Source organism: Rhinatrema bivittatum, chromosome 9 (assembly GCF_901001135.1).
Source record: "Rhinatrema bivittatum chromosome 9, aRhiBiv1.1, whole genome shotgun sequence".
Classification (NCBI taxonomy): domain Eukaryota; kingdom Metazoa; phylum Chordata; class Amphibia; order Gymnophiona; family Rhinatrematidae; genus Rhinatrema; species Rhinatrema bivittatum.
Window position 1 is genome coordinate 151,021,750 of NC_042623.1, and position 20,698 is coordinate 151,042,447.

At 42.3% G+C, this 20,698-nt stretch overlaps 1 protein-coding gene across 2 annotated transcripts in view; it reads right to left on the bottom strand.

The window, feature by feature from the left end:
* Positions 1-20,698, bottom strand: part of WDFY1 (WD repeat and FYVE domain containing 1) — a 102,812-nt gene that overhangs the window by 44,176 nt on the left and 37,938 nt on the right. For both annotated transcript variants that reach the window (XM_029616330.1, XM_029616331.1), the window contains exons 4-7: positions 14,646-14,700; positions 4,241-4,391; positions 3,872-3,984; positions 1,517-1,643 (exon numbers count right to left, since the gene is read on the bottom strand). In XM_029616330.1, coding sequence (XP_029472190.1) covers positions 1,517-1,643; positions 3,872-3,984; positions 4,241-4,391; positions 14,646-14,700 — 446 coding nt within the window. The remainder of the gene's footprint in view (positions 1-1,516; positions 1,644-3,871; positions 3,985-4,240; positions 4,392-14,645; positions 14,701-20,698) is intronic.

Below are 20,698 nucleotides of genomic sequence, written 5' to 3' on the forward strand. Positions count from 1 at the left end.
AGCTGTTTGCCTTGTGGTTGGGTTTTGGGGCTGGCAGCCCTCCGCTTCTCACAGGCATTAACAGGAATGCCAGAAAGTTTTGGCAGCAGCCATAGCTGCAGGGGATGGAGGGGAGAAGCTGTTTCTCACTGCGGCAGCAATAAAACAGGTTGCATCCCTCCCCCCAGGGTCATTTTGGGACAGACTGTACTAGTGGCCATGATAGGCCAAGAATGAGAGGCAGCCCCATTGGGGCATTTTGAAACTAGTTGGGAGAGAAGGCAAGAGCAACCTTGTGGGACCATTTTAAAAATACTTAAAAGGAGCAAGGAAGAGGCTGGGAATATTTATGCACACAAAGAGGGCATTAACTTGTATACATTGTTGTGCACAAAACTTGCTGCATCGGAAGTAATTTTTCGCACACAAAAATTGTGCTGTATTGAGCGTACCTTATTATATCAGCCTCTAAGTAATTTAGTATAGCGTTTCCCGACTAGTGTGCTGAGGTCTTCATTTTGTCTTTCCTGCCTGGCCTGCAGGATGTTCCTCCCACCAGCAGGATGGGGAGGGTTGGGAGCAGCACTTATATGCTGGCTTTCCTCTGCAATAGAAACTGCATTGGGCCTTTTAGTCTTGCCAGACCTGTTGGCCCCATGCAGTTCGGATTACAGAGTGAAGCTGGCAGAGCAACAGGAAGCAGCACCAGTAAGTACTGCTTAGTCTACTGCCTGTTCCAGGATGGGGGGAGGGAGGGGGAAGAAATGACAGCTGAATCAGGGTGTGGGGGAAGGAAAGGGAAGGTGATGACACCAGGAGGATGGAGGGAGAGGGAGATGGAAGGTGATTATGATACCATAGGCTGGGGGAGAAGGATGTTGATAATGCCAGTAGGAGTGGAGGGAGAGGGCAGAGAAGGTGGTAATGATGCTAGGAGAGATGGAAGAGAAGGCAATTATAATGCTGGGGGGGTGGGAAGAGAGGGAAAGGAAGAGGTGATGGTGCCGGGATTGGGGAAGGTGAGGATGATGCCAGCATAGTGGTGGTAGAAGGAAGAGAAGGTGAGGATTGTGAAGGTGGTGGTGTGCCACAATGAAGTGAACCCTATGCCAGGTGTGCTGCAACACAATAAAGTGGAAACCACTATCAAGCACAAAAGATGAAAAGGAGGTGATGGTGCTTTTGCAGTAATAGAGTAGTCCATGTAGCTTAGCCAATCAAAGCACAAGACCATGAACCTTACCAGTTTCCTGGATTCCCAGGCTTGAATCTTCGCTCTAGCTTCTTCAAACACATAAGCACCTCACTCTATTTCCCTATGCTCAGCCACTCTGGGCTCTCTTTAATCTCTTTACCTTGATTTTAAATACTTCTAATCGTAAATGTGGACTTTCATCTGGTGCAAGCCTAGTACATAATTTTGTGCAGAATATGGAAAGTGGGGTTGAGTGGCAGATAAACATTGTTGTTGCTCCCTGTTTTTAATCCCCAGCATTGAGAATTTGATTCTAAAGAAATGTGAGGGTGTGTCACTTACTGGTGGCCCTGCAGCAACAGTGTTCTTCCTTTTCTTCCACCGATGTCCCACATGATAACGCTGTTATCAGATGCACCAGAAAAAAGTAACCTTTGAACAGGATCCCACCAAAGGCAGGCAATACTACCTGGTGAGAAAAAGCACCATTGGACCTCATGCTGAATGTACACTTTGCATGGCAGGTAACCACATTGTGTTTTAATTTAAAAAAAAAAAAAAAAAAAAAAAATATATATATATATATATATATATATATATATATATATATTCTTATCCTTGTTTGTTCACTGTAAGGTTCCTTTGGAAAGGAGGTGGAACCTTAGACTAAGACAACCACATTCATACAATAAAGTCTGACATCCATCAGTCATATAGGTGCAACTGATTCATAACACTCCTTGGATACAACATATTGCACATTTACCATAGTAAGTGAAAGAATACATATCCTCTACATTCTACATGAAATGGTTGGCCCCAAAAAACTCTACACCCTAAATGTATCCTTGTAGAGTATTTGCTAAATTATGTATTTTGCCATTAAAGGAACATACAAGGTTTGCTTCTCTCGCTTATGTTGGCATCTTATTCTATATTCTCCAACTCAACTCTTCATGTCCAAATAAGGTGCATTTCCCCTTGTCCTTTCCTATATGACTGTTCAACCTGTTGGTTCCAAACAGGTGTTTGCATCCAACAGCTGGAACTGTGAAAGTGGCTTGGGACTGGACTTCAAAGTCTCCTAATTGTTAGAAAAATGAGAAAGCTTAATCTAGGACGAGTCATAGAAAAGTAGCTCAGAGGGAGCAGGAGATGCCAAACCTGCCATTTTCTTGGCATACTGGGGCCCATTAACTAAGCTGCATTCCATGCATTTACTGCAAGAAAATTCCCACAGTTTAGTGAATCCTATTGTGGATGGGATGTGTGTTGCCAGGGGAAGTATAGGCATTCCTGGAAACACCGCCATAATTTTTAAAGGAGCAAAGGGGAGCTGCAAGACCACTGAAGCCATTCTGAATGATGGCACAGACAAGACAGGAGGTTTAAGGGATTGTGCCTACTCCTAGGGGGTAGGACCTTTCGCATCAAAATTGGTTAAGCAGCAGTAACTTGAGATTTGGAGGACAGAGCATTCCTTGCATTTGGCAGACAGGGTGTTTGGACTGAAGGAGCAAGTTTGCGAGTGCAATCGTGAAGGGGATATCTGCCCCTTCACAATCAATGCAAGGAGATGTGAGGTGAACAACAGTATCAGCAGTTCTTCACAATCCATTTTAATATTAATGGAATTGACATACATGCAATGCAGCTCATTAAATGGCATACATTGTGCTCGATTTGTTTTATCTGAAATAGCATATCATTTCCTGATAATCACAACTTAGTAAATAGTGGACTGTTCATTCATTAAGTAGCATTCCCTTTTAATTTTCAGATTCTTAACAAATCCACCTCAAAATAGGAATAGAAGAAATGCATTCCCTTCTCCTTAGGTTCTCTCATCATAAAAAATACATTCTACAGTAAGTAGGCAACAACGGCTCTGAAGGCTGCCTCATTCTGTTTGGCTACTTGCATTCAACAAAAATTACAGGTTTGTTCTGTGGTTTTTATGTTAAAAATGTTATGTATGTGTTTAATACTGTAAACCGCATTGATATTCTATGATATTGCGGTATAGAAGTGTTTGAAAATAAATAAATGAATGGTGCAGCATTTGAAAATTTTACTTTGACCACCTCAAAATAAAAGGCTAAGTCTCTTGTATAAAATACACATTGTAGATGAGCCATTTTCTATGGTGAGGGAGATAGTTTTTTTAGAACATTTTTCAAGATGGAAGTCAATGGCTATAGAACCTAAATCACAAAAATCCAGCCTCTCTTAATAGTGATAGCAAGCAATTATCCAGCAGGATTTTGGACCGATCACTCGCTCCCATCAAAATTCTGAAAATGGTACCAGTTTGTACTTCTGATTAAAATGCATCAGTCATATTACATCATTCGCAATTCCTCTCACCTTTCTGGGATTATCTAATAATGCTTAGTATTTATGGACCACCAAGATAAAAGTGGATAGCTGTTCCAAAGAAAGCAGACAGCTCACAACAACTTAGACTAAAGAGTGTGGATTGATCAGTGTAGAACATCAGCGAAATGTCAGTTCTAACATCTTGAGACAGTTTGGAAAACAGTAGCCAAACCAAAGATTGGGCATGCGTTATCACTCAAATCCACCTGCTTTCCCTCCACGAAGACAAGGAGTGGCTGCAACATCAACTTCTAGCTTGGTCAGGTCCAAAATGCGAGTCACAACATTCACTGCGCTTCACCATAAAAGAAAACCTACCTTCATGCCCTTTGAGGGTTGTGATTAATGAGCTGTTGTTCTGCTCAAGCTTCAGCAATGTTATCTGCCCAGAGTAATCGCCAACAAAAGCATGCCGAGTATCATAGTCATATCTGGGCAAAGCTAGTTAAGGAGTGATCATAAGTAATGCTTTTGCTAACTTCTGCTATCCTTTTGGAAAATGTCCTTCCAGTGATAAGTCATTTTGGACAAATAAGGAAAACCTTTTCAGTCTGCAACACTATAAGACTGCTGTGAAATGGAGATTCTTACATCAAGAAACAACCCAAAAACAAATACCTGCAGTCAGCCCTTTACATGAAGTCTCTGTGGCAAGATTTTACTAATCATACATTTAAAGAAGGATACTGTAAGCAAGAAGCCCAGGAGGAGAAATAGTATCTTCCCAACATGCTACCACTCTGGGTACACATCCAGCTGATACCTTTGTCATGTGCCGTGCTGATAACCCACTCCATGTCAGAGGAGAAGATAATTGCAGTCACCCGGTTCTGATGAGCTGGAAACACAGAAAAAAAAAGCACCCATTTTCTTCATCTGTAATGTTGCACTTGTGTCAAAAAACTTAAGTTGCTATCTATAATGGGGTTTTTTTTTTTCCAAAAACAGCAAATAATCAGCCACACAAGGAGTGAAGTCATCCAAAAGAATTATCACAAGGCTTGCATACAGAGGATATGGCCCCCAATAATAGAAGAAAGAAAGTGTGTAATGCTAATCTGCCCTCTGATCTCCTCCAGGAGCACAGAACTTTCCTATTTAGAGAGGCTGTAAGTAGATCACCTTGGATGTGCCAGGAAGAGGAAAATCTTGTTTGCAATCTTCTGAGTCAGAAGAAGGGTCTAGTATCCAGCTGAGACTGTCTGCCAGGGTATTTCCTTTTTTGGCCAGGTACATTGCCGTCAAAACTTAACATGAGATATGGCCCAGTCCCACAGTCTAACAGCGGAGCACACTGTTAGCCCGCATTTTCGACGCGCGGCCAATCCTCCCGAAACTAATAGCGCCCGCAACATGCAAATGCATGTTGATGGACCTATTAGTTATTCCTGCGCGATACAGCAAGTAAAATGTGCGGCCAAGCCGCACATTTTACTTTCAGAAATTAAACGCCTGCCAAAGGCTGGCGTTAATTTCGGCTGGCACCGGGAAAGTGTACAGAAAAGCAGAAAAAACTGCTTTTCTGTACACCCTCCGACTTAATATCATAGCGATATTAAGTCGGAGGCCCCAAAATTTAAAAAAAAAAAATTAAAAATCTGCCCGCGGCCCGGAAGACGGATGCTCAATTTAGCCAGAGTCCGTTTTCCAAACCCGTGACTGTCAGTGGGTTGGAGAACCGATGCGATAAAATTGAGCGTCGGCTGTCAAACCCGCTGACAGCCGCTGCTTCTGTCAAAAAGGAGGCGCTAGGGATGCGCTAGTGTCCCTAGCGCCTCCTTTTACCGCGGGCCCTAATTTACATACCTGGGTTTTCTGAATCGTGCGCCTAGAAGAGTGGCCTATGCGCTCGCCGGCTCTCCCGCGCATTTTTCTGTATCGGCCTGATAGGAATGAACCTATTCCTTCCCTGCTTGTTCGGGTAGAACATATTACAAATTGTTGATATAAATTTTGATGGATCCTGCAAACCTGAAGCTCCAAGTAATTGATATAGTTGGTTGGAAAATGGGCACATCAAATTTCAATTTCGCCTCCCTCAGCATCAAGCTTGTTTGGTGGGCGGGGGGGAAGGAAAGGAGAACTCTAATTCTCCAGCGCCTTCTTGAATCCTCATCATTCTTTGAATGGGAAAGCTCTCTGCTCCTGGCATGGAGCAGAGAGCTTTGATATTAAAGAGCTACCAGAGGTTGGTGCGGCTCCCAAATGCTTCCACACTCCGTCTTTGATGAAGATGCATTGGGCTTAGATAATGATCCAAAGAGATCCAATAACTGAAAGCTTCAGGGGTGAACATCTTTGCACAGAGGTTATAACTAGGGACATGATGCATAAGCTGTGAAGACCTGCAAGGGACATCTTGCAGTTGCAGTACCTTGGGAAGCCATTGGTCTGTATATACTGAGAAAAATAGCCAATGTGAAATTAAATATAAATCACTGCAAAAGACCTCAATGTTACTAAACACCATCCCCAGAGCCATGCAGACTAGCAAAAAAGAAAACACTTGTTTGAAGCACTCTTAAACCTAAGAAGCTAACAGGGAAGATAACAGGAAAAGAAGTGTATGAATATGGTCAGTACAAGAGACGTCAGAGCTGAGAAAACGAAACCTAAGAAGACTGATTTCCTGGAAACTAACAGCAAGTGCAAATGGCAGAACAAGCACCCCTAGCAACAAGGCACATACACATGCAAAAATTAACAACTGGACCTGGGATAAGGGGCAGGGGAAACGCAGACACCTGGTGACTGGCTGAAGGCAAACCCTTATAAAGCTGTGCACAAGCAATAGATCACTGAGTAGGTTTGAGCTTACACCGCTTGTTTGTAACGCTTGCTACTCCTAAAGAAACCACGCATTTCTTTATAATACACTTCACTGTTTGACTTTTAGAGCTGGTCTTTATTGGTCTTTCTAGTCTGGGGTTTATACAGAAGAAAGATTGCTTCTCTTCCCAAAATACTTTCTTCTACAGGAGAAGGAAAATGTGTACAGTTGAATCACAGATAAAAATAGCCAGAGGAGACTCTGGGAGGTGGAAGCAGCAGCGCTGGAACTGCCGTGCACAAGTCGAAAAGGGGTAGATTTTATAACATGCGCGCGCATGGTTCCCACTGAGCACACATGAACATGCCGATTCTATAACATGCGCGCGCATGTTATAGAATCTGGTGGCCGCGCACACATGTGCGGACAGCGTGCGCAAAGGGGGGGAGGGGACTATTGCAATTTCCACACGGCAACGCAATCAGACCTTCCCCAATTCCCTCCCAGTCCGCACCAATTAAGGAGTAAGTTCAATGGCGCTACCCTGGCCCAGCCCTTTGAAGAGGCCCAGCACTCGTGCGCGAACCTGGGTTTATGTACAAGGCTGGGCCCCTTTGAAAATTCATGCGGTGTGCACAAGGCCTAGCCCAGATTTTACTTGCGCAGGCCTTTTAAATCCGTCTGAAAAGTGTTTTAGGTTTTACCATAGCTTTGAGGAATGCTCACAAGCATCAGTGCCATCTCCCCCTACTTGTGTGGCAGATTCCTCCCAATTGTTGAAGGAGAAAAATAGCATCTTCTCAAAACCATTGTTCCTCACTGCCACGGCTACCAACATCCAAATGGCTTCAAAATGAATCCCCCGTATATCAGGTTATAGAAAGGCATGATGAATAAAGCTACAGAAGTTTAACTATATATTCCAATTCAAATGTTCTTCTCTTTTTCATGGTATAATTTTGGATTTTGTGCGCTCATCCACTTGACATGGAAAGACTCATTTTGTTCACAAGTGGTGCTATGCATTTTGTTCAAGATCAACAGCAGCCAGGCAGTATCCTGAGACTCCTACTGCGTAGCATTTTGAGCCATTCCTGCTCTCTTTGGAGATAGGAGGGGCAATTCGTTAACCTGTAAAAGGCTGACCTGAGACTTTCTATCCTATGCAGGAATAGCAAATTAAGTTCCCTATCACAGCAAGAATGAATCAAACGCCTACACAATGGCAGCCTAAAAACACTTCTGTGGCATTAGTCCATTGAAACATGCATTTTATCTATTTCTTGCACTGAATATATTCTTCCTTCAAGCTGTAAACAGGAGACACGCAATAGGGTCAGAATTAGAGTGATAAAGTTTTATGGGGCAGATAGCAGAAATAACAATTCCCTATGATCTCACACTCAACACATCCTCATTTTCTAAGTCAGCTGAATTAGAAATGTGAGAGATTTACAAGGTATTTTTTTCTGATTGCCATGTTAAGCACTGCTAATGTCTGTCTACATGCATTGATACAGTCTGAATGAAAAGCAGCTCCTAAATCCTGATTAATATACAAGAATTGTGTTTGCATTTGTTTCACTGTGTTTTACTGCCATTTTCTTACTATACTCGCTTCAGGAAAGGGAAGAAAACTTCTGCAGAGAGTGGGACTATTTCATTAAATGGCAGTTTTAATTCCTGCTTAGTAGGTGTTTGCCAGTCACCTTCTACACACAAATAGCTGTATAACAGGAGCATAAAGCCCGACTACACTGAGCACCATATCAAATGCTCTCACACTGTACAAGTTTGTCTTTCAATTATATAAAAAGTAGTACAGTTGTCACTTTTGACATGGACAACCAGAAAGCACTGGAATACCACATTACGTGAGGGAGGGAACCTGTGCTCAGGGGACATTATCCAATTCCCAATTCAGTGTACTGTTTTTCCAAGTTAGAACATACATAAGAAATGCCATACTATGTCAGACCAAGGATCCATCAAGCCCAGTATCCTGTCTCCAGCAGTGGCCAATCCAAGTCACAAGTACCCAAACATTAGATAGATCCCATGCTACTAAAGCTGGCAACAAGCAGTGGCTATTCCCTATTGATTAACAGTTTATGGACTTCTCTTCCAGAACATATCCAAACCTTTTTTAAACCTAGCTTAACCACATCCTCTGGCAAAGAATTCCAGAGCTTGATTGTGCAATGAGTGAAAAAAAAATTCTCTTTGTTTTAAATGTGCTGCATGCTAACTTAGTGGAGTACCCTCTAATCCTTGTATTATCCGAAAGAGTAAATAAATGTGAAATGGTTAAGTCCTTTCATGATTCTGTAGACCATCTCTTCTCCAAGATGAACAGCCCTAACCTCTTTAGCCTTTCCTCACAGGGGAGCCATTCCATCCCTTTATCATTGTGGTCGCCCTTCCCTGTACCTTCTCCAGTGCAACCATATCTTTTTTGAGATGCGGTGAGAAGCACTGCACACAGTATTCTAAGTGCGATCTAACTCGAGCGATACAGAGGCATCATGACATCCTCCCTTTTGTCATTCCAAATCCTTATTCAACATGTTTATGGCAAAGTAGCCAAATGGGTTATCACTGCACAATAGCAGAATGAGATCTATTTACTGTTTGAGATCTTGCCAGGTACTTGTGGAAACAGGATGCTGGGCTTGATGGACCCTCTGTCTGACCCAGTATGGCAATTTCTTATGTACTGTCTGAGAGCCTCACATGATGTCAGTGATCATGGAAGTCCAGCTTTGACATCTTGAAGTCACATTTCAAGCACCATTTGAAAGACCTTTTCCCTAGCATTAAGAAACAAAATTAAGGGAAGACAAAGAATGTAAACCCCTAAATCTATGAAAACCTTTTTTTCCCCTTTTAGGAGACTCACAAAAAAACTCTGAAAGAAAATTAAGAATGAAAATGGAACTAAATAGGGAAAAAATCTGAAGAGACACACAGCTGATGTGAGAGAACAAATGTGTCCTTTTGCTTTGGTGGAAGAAAAACAGAGAATTGTGCAGCAGTGGCTGCATGATGCACCTGCACATGCTCAGAAAGACTTCTAGGGCTTTCTCTGCGCTCTGAGAACATTCTGCAAGTGCACCATTGAATGATGTTACCTACTTGTGCAGCTAAAATTAGTCCTGCCTGTCCATGGAAGAAGACAGCTCCTTTGAAGTCCTTCTATGCTGCTTCATGTTTTATACCTTTTCAGCAACCTCTGATAGTCATATGTGATGTCAGCCCTGTCAACCACATTGTACACATTCCACCCAGGATATACCTTGGCTTCGCGAAGAGATGAGTGTCATTGTTTTGGTAAAAGAGAAGAAAAACCAGGAGCATGGCCTTGCAATATCTGCCCACCAACAGGTGCTATAACTAATTCTCAACTGTTTCGGCAGTTTGTAGTATTTCATCTTGGTTGACAGATGTTAGCATGGGTCTAGTTTTCGGCCTGTAGAATTGGACCTGGAACTTTACCCTCTTGTATTTCATGCAATGCAGAATTTTTGCAGAACCAACTACAACAAATTCAGTCATCAGATTCAAACTTGGGGGGGGGGGGGGGTCATTTTTCAAATTGCGACGCGCCCTTAGCACCTGCATTATCACACACGATAACGACCTAACATGCGATGACAACATCATCACAATTGAAAATTGAAATTAGGGAAAGGGGAGGAGTTTGGGCCGGGTTAGGGAAAGTTAGGGGCTTGCAGCGCTGCGAGTGATAATGTATCGAACATCATCATCCACAATAGTGCTGGAAATAACTACAGCTCTTTCACTGGCACAACGGGGACAATAGTGTGCAGCACCACAATGATGCGGCCGCCTGCTCACTATTGCCCCCCTAACCCTTTTTTCTCCAAGGGCGATCATATAACGAAATGATAAATCCTCCAGTTGGACTGTAAGACATCTGGAGTAGGGGAATATCTATTGTACCAACTTGATTAATAGCTGTCAATGGACTTCTCCTCCAACACCTTGTCCAAACCTTTTTTGAACCCAGCTACACTAACCACATCGTCTGGCTTAACTAAGTTGAGTGAAAAATAATTTTCTCCGATTAGTCTTAAATGTGCTACTTGCTAACTTCATGGAGTGCCCCTAGTCCTTCTATTACCTGAAAGTGTAAATAACCGATGTACATCTACTCGTTCAAGGCCTCTCATGATCTTAAAGACCTCTATCATATCCCCCCTCAGCCATCTCTTCTCCAAGCTGAACAGCCCTAATCTCTTCAGCCTTTCCTCATAGGGTATTTTTCCATCCCCTTTATCATTTTGGTTGCCCTTCTCTGTACCTTCTCCATCGCAACTATGCCTTTTCTGAGATGCGGTATTCAAGGTGCGGTCTCACCATGGAGTGATACAGAGGCATTATGACATTTTCCGTTTTATTAAGCATTCCCTTCCTAATAATTCCTAACATTATGTTTGCTTGACTGCTGCAGCACACTGAGCTGACGATTTTAAAGTTTTATCTACTATGATGCCTAGCTCTTTTTCTTAGGTGGTAGCTCCTAATATGGAACCTAACATCGTGTAACTACAGCAAGGGTTATTTTTCCCCTATGTGCAACACCTTGCACTTGTCCACACTAAATTTCATCTGCCATTTGGATGCCCAATCTTCCAGTCTTGCAAGGTCCTCCTGCAATGTATCACAATCCGCTTGTGATTTAACTACTCTGAATAATTTTGTATCATCCGCAAATTTGATAACCTCAGTCATCGTATTCCTTTCCAGATCATTTATAAATATACTGAAAAGCACCAGTCCAAGAACAGATCCCTGAGGCCCTCCACTGTTTACCCTTTTCCACTGAGAAAACTGACCATTTAATCCTACTTTCTGTTTCCTGTCTTTTAACCAGTTTGTAATCCACGAAAGGACATCGCCTCCTATCCCTTATGGCGAGGCACAGTGCTATGCAAAGCACCGGCATAAATCTCCCTTTCACTTAATGTACTGATAAAATTTTATACTGAATTTTTACTTGTACATTTTCATCCCCAAATTAGGTTACATAATTGTCAAAATTTCAGTGATTGGGTCTTTACCATAAACAATTAATTTGAATAGCTATATGGTAATTTTCTCTCGCTCTCCATACTAATTAATATTAGTCTCATATGGTAATGTTTTCTGGGAGTTTTGCAGCGTTAGCAGCCTTGTCTCTGTCCCAAGAATGTTTTCTATAACCTTGCAGCCTAGCTCTTTCTGGTAATGCAGCATCACTATCTAACTTGTGTTGTCTGTCTAGAAAAACAAGCACAAAGTCGAAGCACAAATGTTATTTATACTTGTTAGTAATTATAAGCTACCTATGATCAAAAATAATAATATAAAAAAAAAAAACCTGAGGAGAAAAGGAACAAAGACTTCTTGTGTGACAGGTCAAAAAAAAATTGTTTTCATTGCTTCTTCACCGCTTTTCATTACAAGTCAGGTCTGTAATGGAGGAAATAAGCACCACAACATTAGGATTTTATCTAACTGTATGCTTTGCTTATTAGGGTCTTCCTTACTCCTAAATCTCCATTCCTCCAAGGCCCTGTGGCATTCAGTAGCACAGGTTTCTAAAGTCTCAATTGTTGAGCTCCATGAAGGTGAACTAGCATTTGAATTTCAAGAACTTGACAAAAACTATTCTACTTCAGAAATGAAATAAACATCAGGGGGAAAAAGTCACTATTTTGTTCTGGCACCAAATTTAAGGAAAACAGAGTACAGCTTTTAAAATAAATAAATAAGGGTACTGGTAGGCTGGAAGGCCCAGTCCATTGCTCCATGGCTGGCACTTACTGGTCTGGAACTAGGGTGTATGCATACCAGGTTCATGAGGGAAATGTGGTCTGTGGCTTCTGGCCAAGAACCATCATTTCAATGGGCAGGCTAGGGATGGTCAAAAAAACATAGGGGAAATACTCTAGGTGGTTGTAATTGAAGGTGCCTAGTGCCACTGCTCAACAGAGGCCAGTTGACTAAGCAGTGAAAAAAAGAGGAAGAGGAAATTGCTGGCTCAAACATGCCCCTCATATTTACTGAGATCAATAGTCAAAAGATTTGTCTGGCTAAATTCAGGAATGAGCCAGATAAATCTGCTTTATTTAGGTTTAAAGATGGAACTGAAGTGGAACACACTTATTTGAATGCATCATGGAGACCAGGTGGTTTATGAGACAGAATAGCAATTGGGCAGTTGGTCATTCGACAGTTTAAACTTGGCCCCTTTTTACAGTTTCACCACAAATGAAGGAACACTGAAGATTTTTCTCCAGTTGCTGTCTGATGGGGTTTCCATGTCAAGCACTCCTCACGCAGTTAACTTGAAACACGGGGCCATGTTGAGTGCAGTCTGGCATTTGATGCAGGGAAGTAAACAGGTTTTCCCAATACATGAGCATTTCTGAACAAAACTGAACTTCAAACTACAATAATTCTGTTTTTAAAGAAATAATTTAATAATTGAAGAAGCAGTTTTTGAGCAGTGATGACTTTCACTTTTGATTAAGGATTATACACAATATAACAAAATATTAATTGATGTGTGATGGATAGCTGCAATTGTTACGTCATGATTGTGGAACCGATTATTGTTGGACTGCGGCGCAAATAATTATTGTGGGACTAGGATTACACAATGGCATGGTTTTCTTTGGAAATGTTTCACAGAATTATCATCAGGTAAAAAAAAAAACTGGAACGTATAGTACACTCTCTGCAAAAAAAATCAGTATACACAACTCACTAATGCAGAAGATAAATCACTTTTCATTACACATCCATATATAATAGTTCCCTCATATTACTTCATGTTATATTCTGTTTAATTTGATATCTTCTTATTTATGCCTATTTGCTTTGCTTTTACGTATATTACTTCCTCAACTCCCAGTTTTTCTGCTCCTTGTTTATTGTAACTGCTTTCACCTCTTAGCCTCTCCCTTGTTTGATGTAAACCGGCATGATGTCCCTGACGAATGTCGGTAAAGAAAAGCCTTAAATAAATAAATTTTTATAGAAACAAACATTTTTACAAAAAGCTGAAAAAAGAATCATACCAAATCAATAGCATCAAGATATTACATATTCAGTAGGTGCACACAACCAAATACAAAAGTATTAGGGAAAAATCATATGTATCTCAATATATGCATTGTGAGACCAAGATCTGGAATGCCCAGGATGCTCATGGTGTCAAATATATACGTTGTGAGAGTAAGATCTATAGTGTTGGACAAGATTAAACCTTCATCGCGTTTTGAAGTGTTCCCCGAACTTATTTCCATCAAATTTAAAATTGGAGACCCTTCCCGGTCCAGTTCACTCCAGAACAGTGGTTTAGTTGTTTAATATACCTTTTGATTTGGCGATGTAAAAGTCCACGCTAGGATTTTCTAGCCTGTCAAGGTTTTCTACTCATTCAGCGCCATGGCTGATGTGCCTCCGTGGCTCCTTGTAGATTAGTTCATCAGTCAAACCTTGTCCCGTGCTGCCCATTGATTGTCAGACACAAGTGTACATCTTGTCTCTTAATATATAACATGAATTTGTGGATACTATGGTCCCCCCTGATGTGAAACATGGCCATGTCGGGGTCCTTTGTTTATACAATATTGTTTACTGTGGAGTTTAATATTATGCACAACTGATGTGTGCGTAAGTAAAATAATAAAAAAGGTTTCACTGCTGTTATTGATCAGTACATTATTTTGCCACACAATTTTGTTGCTAACCACTCATGTATAACATGTATTGCAAATTTAATTTAAAATTCATAGTTCCATCTCTTTATCACATGTTATAAAATATATTTATATTTTATATATAGAGATATAGTTATCGTGTCTTCCCTGTCTTACAGATATAAACCACTCAATAATCCTGTTCCTCGTTCTGAGTACCCTGAGTGGAGGGGAAGCCTAGTGATTAAAACAGTGGGCTATAAACCAGGGTTCAAATCTCACTGCCGCTCCTTGTGACCTTGGTCAAATCACTTCACTCTCCATTATCTCAGACTGTGAGCCCATTGTGGACAGGGAAATATCTACAGTACCTGAATGTAATCCACTTTGAAGTTCAGGAAAGTGAAATATCAAATAAAAAAAAAAACCCACACCTAAAAAATGCTCAGGTAGGACAGTAAGTAATAAATCCTATAAATATCTTAATAAGTCACACTAATTACTGCTGCTGGAACTCTAGATTTACAAGACAGCATAGTCAGTGGCTGTTTGACAAAACTACGATGAATATTCAGCACGAGCTCAACTGATGCAGTCTCTCATCCATTACCTGGGTATGTCTTGACAAAGTTCATTTTATTGAAGTCTTCTGCAATACGAAACTCCTAAAAAAAAAAGAAAAAATTGGTTGTGTCATTTGAGGAGAGCATAATGTGTGTATTTCCTGTTCAGTACCGTGCACCTGTTTGACAAAAGTCAAACAAACATTTGCTGACAACCTACTAAATGCAAATCATGCAAGTCCCCAACCTTGGCTTTCTGTTCTTGCAAGTATAACTCCTCTGCGTATTGATTGACTGATGATCCATAAGCTGGTTAAAATCATTTGTACTGCACCTTACCTACCATTCGATAATGACCTATTTGATCCATTTCAGGGCCACGAGACTGTTGCTGCAGTCAGTGCACCTGTCGGGTGCAGAAAATATAACAGAAAAATGACAAACAAGAACCATGGGGCCCCTGCAAAAAAATGAAACTGCAACTTTTACACACAAAGGAGAGGGAGGAACTGCGATTGGTGGGTTCCACAGTAAGGCGTAGTCAAAAATTCTAGAAACTTTCAGGCTGGGCTTCATCTGATGAGAGGACTGCCATCCTGCTGTCATCAGAGAATGGGTATCATGGGAAATCATAACCAATTTCCTTATATCAAATACCACATTAACTTACTGGATTTCAAATAACCTAACAAGAATGGTCATTGCTAAGTATGTTCAAGACAGGGAAAAGCCACTGTGCAACCTATCTTCATTGCTAGAGTCTTACCATAAACCTATTGTGTAGCTATGGAGAGGCAAACTATGTAGCATATTATTTGTGTTCCCTCTACAAAACTAAGAGATGGATCAATAATCTTAATATTAAAAGAGGCATTTAAGATAACACAAAATCATTCAAAGTTGTTAAATCAAAAGAGGATTGTGAAAATTGCAAAAGGACCTTGCAGGACTGGGAGACTGGGTATGCAAACGCCAAATTAAATTTAATGTGGATGATCAAAGTGACGTATGTATGGAAGAGGAACCAAAATTATAGCTACATGATGCAAAGTTCCACTTTGGGAGTCACCACCTAGGAAAAACGATCTAGGAGTCATCATGGGTATATTGAAATCCTCTGCTTAGTGAGCAGTAGCAGACAAGAAAGCAAAGAGAATGTAAGGAGGAAAAGAAGAGAGAATAAAACAGATGATCCTAACGTCTCTGTATTGCTCCATGGTACAACCACACCTTGAATATTGTGTGCAATTCTGGTCACCGCATCTCAAAAAAAACGATATAGCAGAATTAGAAAGATACAGAGAAGGGTGACCAAAATGATAAAGCAGCTGGAATGATTCTTCTATGAGGAAAAGACTAATGAGGTTAGGGCTCTTCAGTTTGGAGAAGAGGTGGCTGAAAGGTGATTTGATAAAAGGTCCATAAAATAATGAATGGAGTGGAATGGGTTATTTACACTTTCAAAAAAGGTACAAAAACTAAGGGACATGCAAAGAAATTACTAAGTAATACATTTAAGAGAAATAGGAGAAAATCTATTACCCTGTACATACCTAGATCAGTCTAGACTCCAGGCTTTTGCCTCCTCTCCAGCAGATGGAAACAGAGAAAGTTTTACTGACACTGCCTACAACATGAGGTGCAACCTGCAGTTCCTCAATATTTCTGTCTCCAGCAGATGGTGGAGGTGCAAAGCCTGCAGTCAGATTTAAAACAAATAAATATTGAAGGATAAGAGACTAGAAGATCCAGGATTGCTTGCCTCCCAGGGGCTTGTTAGGTCCTGGTGGGGCCATCCCCCCTGGTCAGTGAAGTGGACGAGCAGGTGATGGGGGACCCTTTATTGCTCGGTCCTTCATCGCTGGACAGGGAACTGGGGGCTCCAGTTCCCTCACCCTGAAGGATGGACAGAGCCTGCTGCCAATCTTCTTTCAAGGGAAGTGTAATTTTGAGTCCCTGCTTAAAGTGTTTTGTTTTTTTAAACAAAAGGGTTGACATGGGACAGCAAGCTTTTATCCAGATTCTTCCGTACAGGTGGTGATCGAGCAGCTCTGCTTTTATTTTCCCATTCCTCCCGCAGCTCTTATGGTGTTGCGGCTCAAGGCTACATTTTCATGCTTGGCGAGTTGTGCTGCTCCGTTTGTGGAGATGTGCACAGGCGTGTCTCTTGGGCAATGGCCCACGCTCCCAGTATCTCTCCAAGGAAGAGGGCACTTCGGTGACAGTGGCAGTGACTTCGGCCAGGCGCTATTAGCCTAAGAGGCACTCTCCAGCAAGGCAGCCTGTGGACAACTCCTTCCTGCCCAATAATGCGAGGCTGGTCCATTCCTCAGTGCCAGATGGTTCTGGTCTACGAGAAGTGGGCCAGAATCACATCAGACCAGTGGGTCTTAAACGTGATAAAATAAGGTTACACTTTACAATTTGCTTGGCCCCTAAGAGATTTGTTCTTCGTCTCCCTGTATACTTACAAGGAAGAGACATTAGCAGTGCAGAAAACTGTTTGTCATCTTCGCATGCTGGGAGCCATTGTTCCTGTTCCCCTGGAGGAACAGGGGACAGGCCACTATTGCATAGTTCTCAAGAAGGAGTGCACGTTCTGGCCAATCCTCAAAAAGATGATTGTGGCTCTAAAGTCTCCTTGGTTTTGAATAGAGACTCTGCACTTTGTGATTGCTTCAGTGCACAAGGGGGGGGGTACCTGGCATCTATGGATTTGACCGCAACTATCTACACATAGAAATCTGGCCCGATCAAAGATATCTGAGATGCATGGTTCTGGGGAAACAGTTTCAGTTTTGCACCCTGCCCTTCAGTCTGGCAACGCTGCCCAGGACCTTCACCAAGGTGATGGTCGTGATGGTTGCGGTCCTCCGGAGGGACATGGTCTTCGTTCACCCTGATCTGGACAAATGGCTGATTTAAGCGAAGTCAGAAATCCTTTGCCAGGAGGCACTGGACTTGGTCCACTGGCGTCTGCGGTCGTTGGGAAGGATAGTCAATCTGTCCAAGAGTATTCTTTTCCCTTCCCAGATTTTGGAATTCCTGGAGGTGTGTTTTGATACCAAGGCGAGGAAGGTATTCCTTACTAAACAGCAGATTTCCAAATTTCAAGTTCAAGTTTGTGGATTGCTAAGGGAGCAGGTACCTAAGTTCTGGGATTACTTGCAAGTTCTCGGGTCGATGGCTTCCACCTTGGAGTTGGTTTCACAGGGATTTGCTCATATGAGGCCTCTACAGTCAGCTTTACTATCCCGCTGGAATCCATTTGTCTGAGCAATTTCAGCTGCCACTTCGACTTACGGAGATTGCCAGCTCCAGTCTCTCCTGGTGGCTCCTTACGAACAAGTTGAGACGAGGTGTGGACCTAGATATTCCAGTCTGGATGATAGTCACCACTGATGGCAGTCTCTCTGGATGGGAGTGGTTTGTCAGGATCAGTCTGTTCAGGGGCAGTGGTCGGCAGAAGAAGCCTTGTGGTCCAATCACTTAGAGATGAGAGCCTTACTTTTGGCTCTACAGGAGTTTCGCCTCTGGTGCAGGGGAAGCCAGTGAGAGTTTTGTGCTACAATGGTGGTTTACATCAACCTACAGGGTGGCACTTTGAGACTAGCTCATCTGCCGAATCTTCTGCATCAAGGCCCTGTATTTTCAGATCAGGCAGCTCGCTTTTGTCTAGCGGCTTGGCTTTTGAGAGAGAATAATTGAGGAATAAGGGTTATTCGGAAGGGGTCATCGCCACTTTCTTGCAGTCTAGGAAGACTTCTACCTCCTTGGTGTATGTGAAGGTATGGAAAGTTTTTGAGGCCTGGTGTTTGGAGCAAGGGATGGATCCAATGCGAGCTTTGGTGGTACATATTCTGGATTTCCTGAAAAAAGGTTTGGTAAAGGGTTTATCCTTTAATTCCCGCAGGGTTCACTTGGCGGCTTTGGGCGGTCTTTGAGTTAAGGTTTGAGGGGAGACTTTAGCTGCACATCCAGATGTGGCGCATTTTCTCCAGGGAGTGAAGCATGTGTCTCCTCCAGTTCAGAAGCCTTGTCCTTCTTGGGGCCTTAACATAGTCCTTAACAACACGTGTGTGGCTCTGAAACAAGCTATTATTGAAGATCTCACTTTGAAGGTGGTTTTCTTTATGGCAATTTGTTCAGTTCGACAGAACTCAGAGCTTCAGGCCTTGTCATATAGGAAGCCTTTTTTGAGATTTTTGGATTCTGGAGTCTCCTTGAAGACGGTTCCTTCCTTTCTGCTGAAGGTGGTGTCATCATTCCACTTAAATCAGTCAATGGAACTCCCCTCCTTCCCATGTTTGGATCCTATAGTGCCTCAGGCAAAAGAGTTGCAAAATTTGGATGTAAAGCATATATTGTTGCAGTTCCTGAAGGTCACAAACAACTTCTACTGGTCAGATCATCTTTTTGTGCTATGGAGTGGTGCAAATAAGGGTCATAATGCATCAAGAGCCACAATTGTGTGGTGGTTGAAAGAGGCTACTAGCTCCACATCTATCTGTCAGGGTCACCCTGTCCCAGAGGGGCTAAGGGCTCATTCTACACATTCGCAGGTGGCCTCCTTGGCAGAGTGTCAGCAAGTTTCGCCACAAGAGATCTGTAGGGTGGCTACTTGGAAATCATTGCACACTTTCACCAGCCATTACTGTTTGGATGTCCAGGCCCCAGAGGCCATGGGCTTTGGTGAAAGTGTACGTCGAGTAGGACTCTCGCAACCCCACTCCATTTAGGGAAGCTTTGGTACATCTCAGGCGTGTGGACTGATCTGGGTACATACAAGGAAAGGAAAATTGGTTCTTACCTGTTAATTTTTGTTCCTGTAGTACCACAGATCAGTCCAGAGTCCTGCCCATTGGAGGAAATGGAGATTTGGAGAATCCACTCAGTCTGATTTTGTGATTACTCTGAATATTGGCACAGGTTTTTTTAGTCCTACACAGGGTTTTGTGTGGGCATGGTTATCTGTTCTAGGTTTCCACTTCCCACTGCTCATTCAGGGGATGTTACTTAGTTAAAGTGTTGGTATTTGTTTGCATTTTGGCTTGGGTACAGATCAATACTAAGGGATGCAGGTGGCACCTCATGTTATGTGGCAGTGTCAGTCAAACTCTGTCTCCATCTGCTAAAGGGGAGGCAAAACAGAGGAGTCTGGACTGATCTGTGGTACTACAGGAACAAAAATTAGCAAGTAAGAACCAATTTTCCTTTTTTACTTAAATAATTAGACTCTGGAATTCGGTGCCGTAAGATCTGATGAAAGCTGTTAGTATAGCTGGGTTTAAAAAAGGTTTGGATAAGTTTCTGAACGAAAAGTTCATAAACCATTATGAAGGTGGACTGGGGGGGGGGGGGGAGGGGAGTCCACTGCTTATTCCCAAGATAAGCAGTATGGAATGTATGGATCTTTTGGGATCCTGCCAGGTACTTGTGACTTGGATTGACCACTCTTGGAAACAGGATACTGGACTTGATGGACCCTTGGTCCATCAAGTCCAGTATCCTGGACTTGATGGACCCTTGGTCCATCAAGTCCAGTATCCTGGACATGCCGTACCAGTATCCCTTGGTACGGCATGTCTTAGGATTAACAAAAGGAGGAGCATCACAGTTTCTGCAGCTCATCTCCACAAAGGGGATGTGCTACCTGGTTAAGTAACTCATCAAACAGCTGCAGAAAATGGAGTTTACTACAACCCATCATCATTCCTAAGCACATATTTGCAATTTTTACTTTACAGCCCTTTAACCACTGAAAACCCACATGTAAAACCTTATGCCAGAGGAACACTGAAGCACATTAATGATACACAGTACACAAAGCCCTTGGCCTCACTCACTTTGAAAGTCAACAACCTCCAAAAAGAAAAATCAATGTGCCATTTTTCGCTGCTGTTCATAATCCCTGCCTTTCTTTGGAGCCAGCAGTCCAAACACTCCCCTCCAGGACAGCCTCCTGCACAGATGTAGGAATTCTCTATATACTTCTGTCTGACAATTGATTCCTGAAGACTGCCCCACAAATCAAAATGTAACTCAAAACCAGTTAGAAAGATGTTAAAATGGGGTTTAGTACCAGCACAAACCTCTGAAA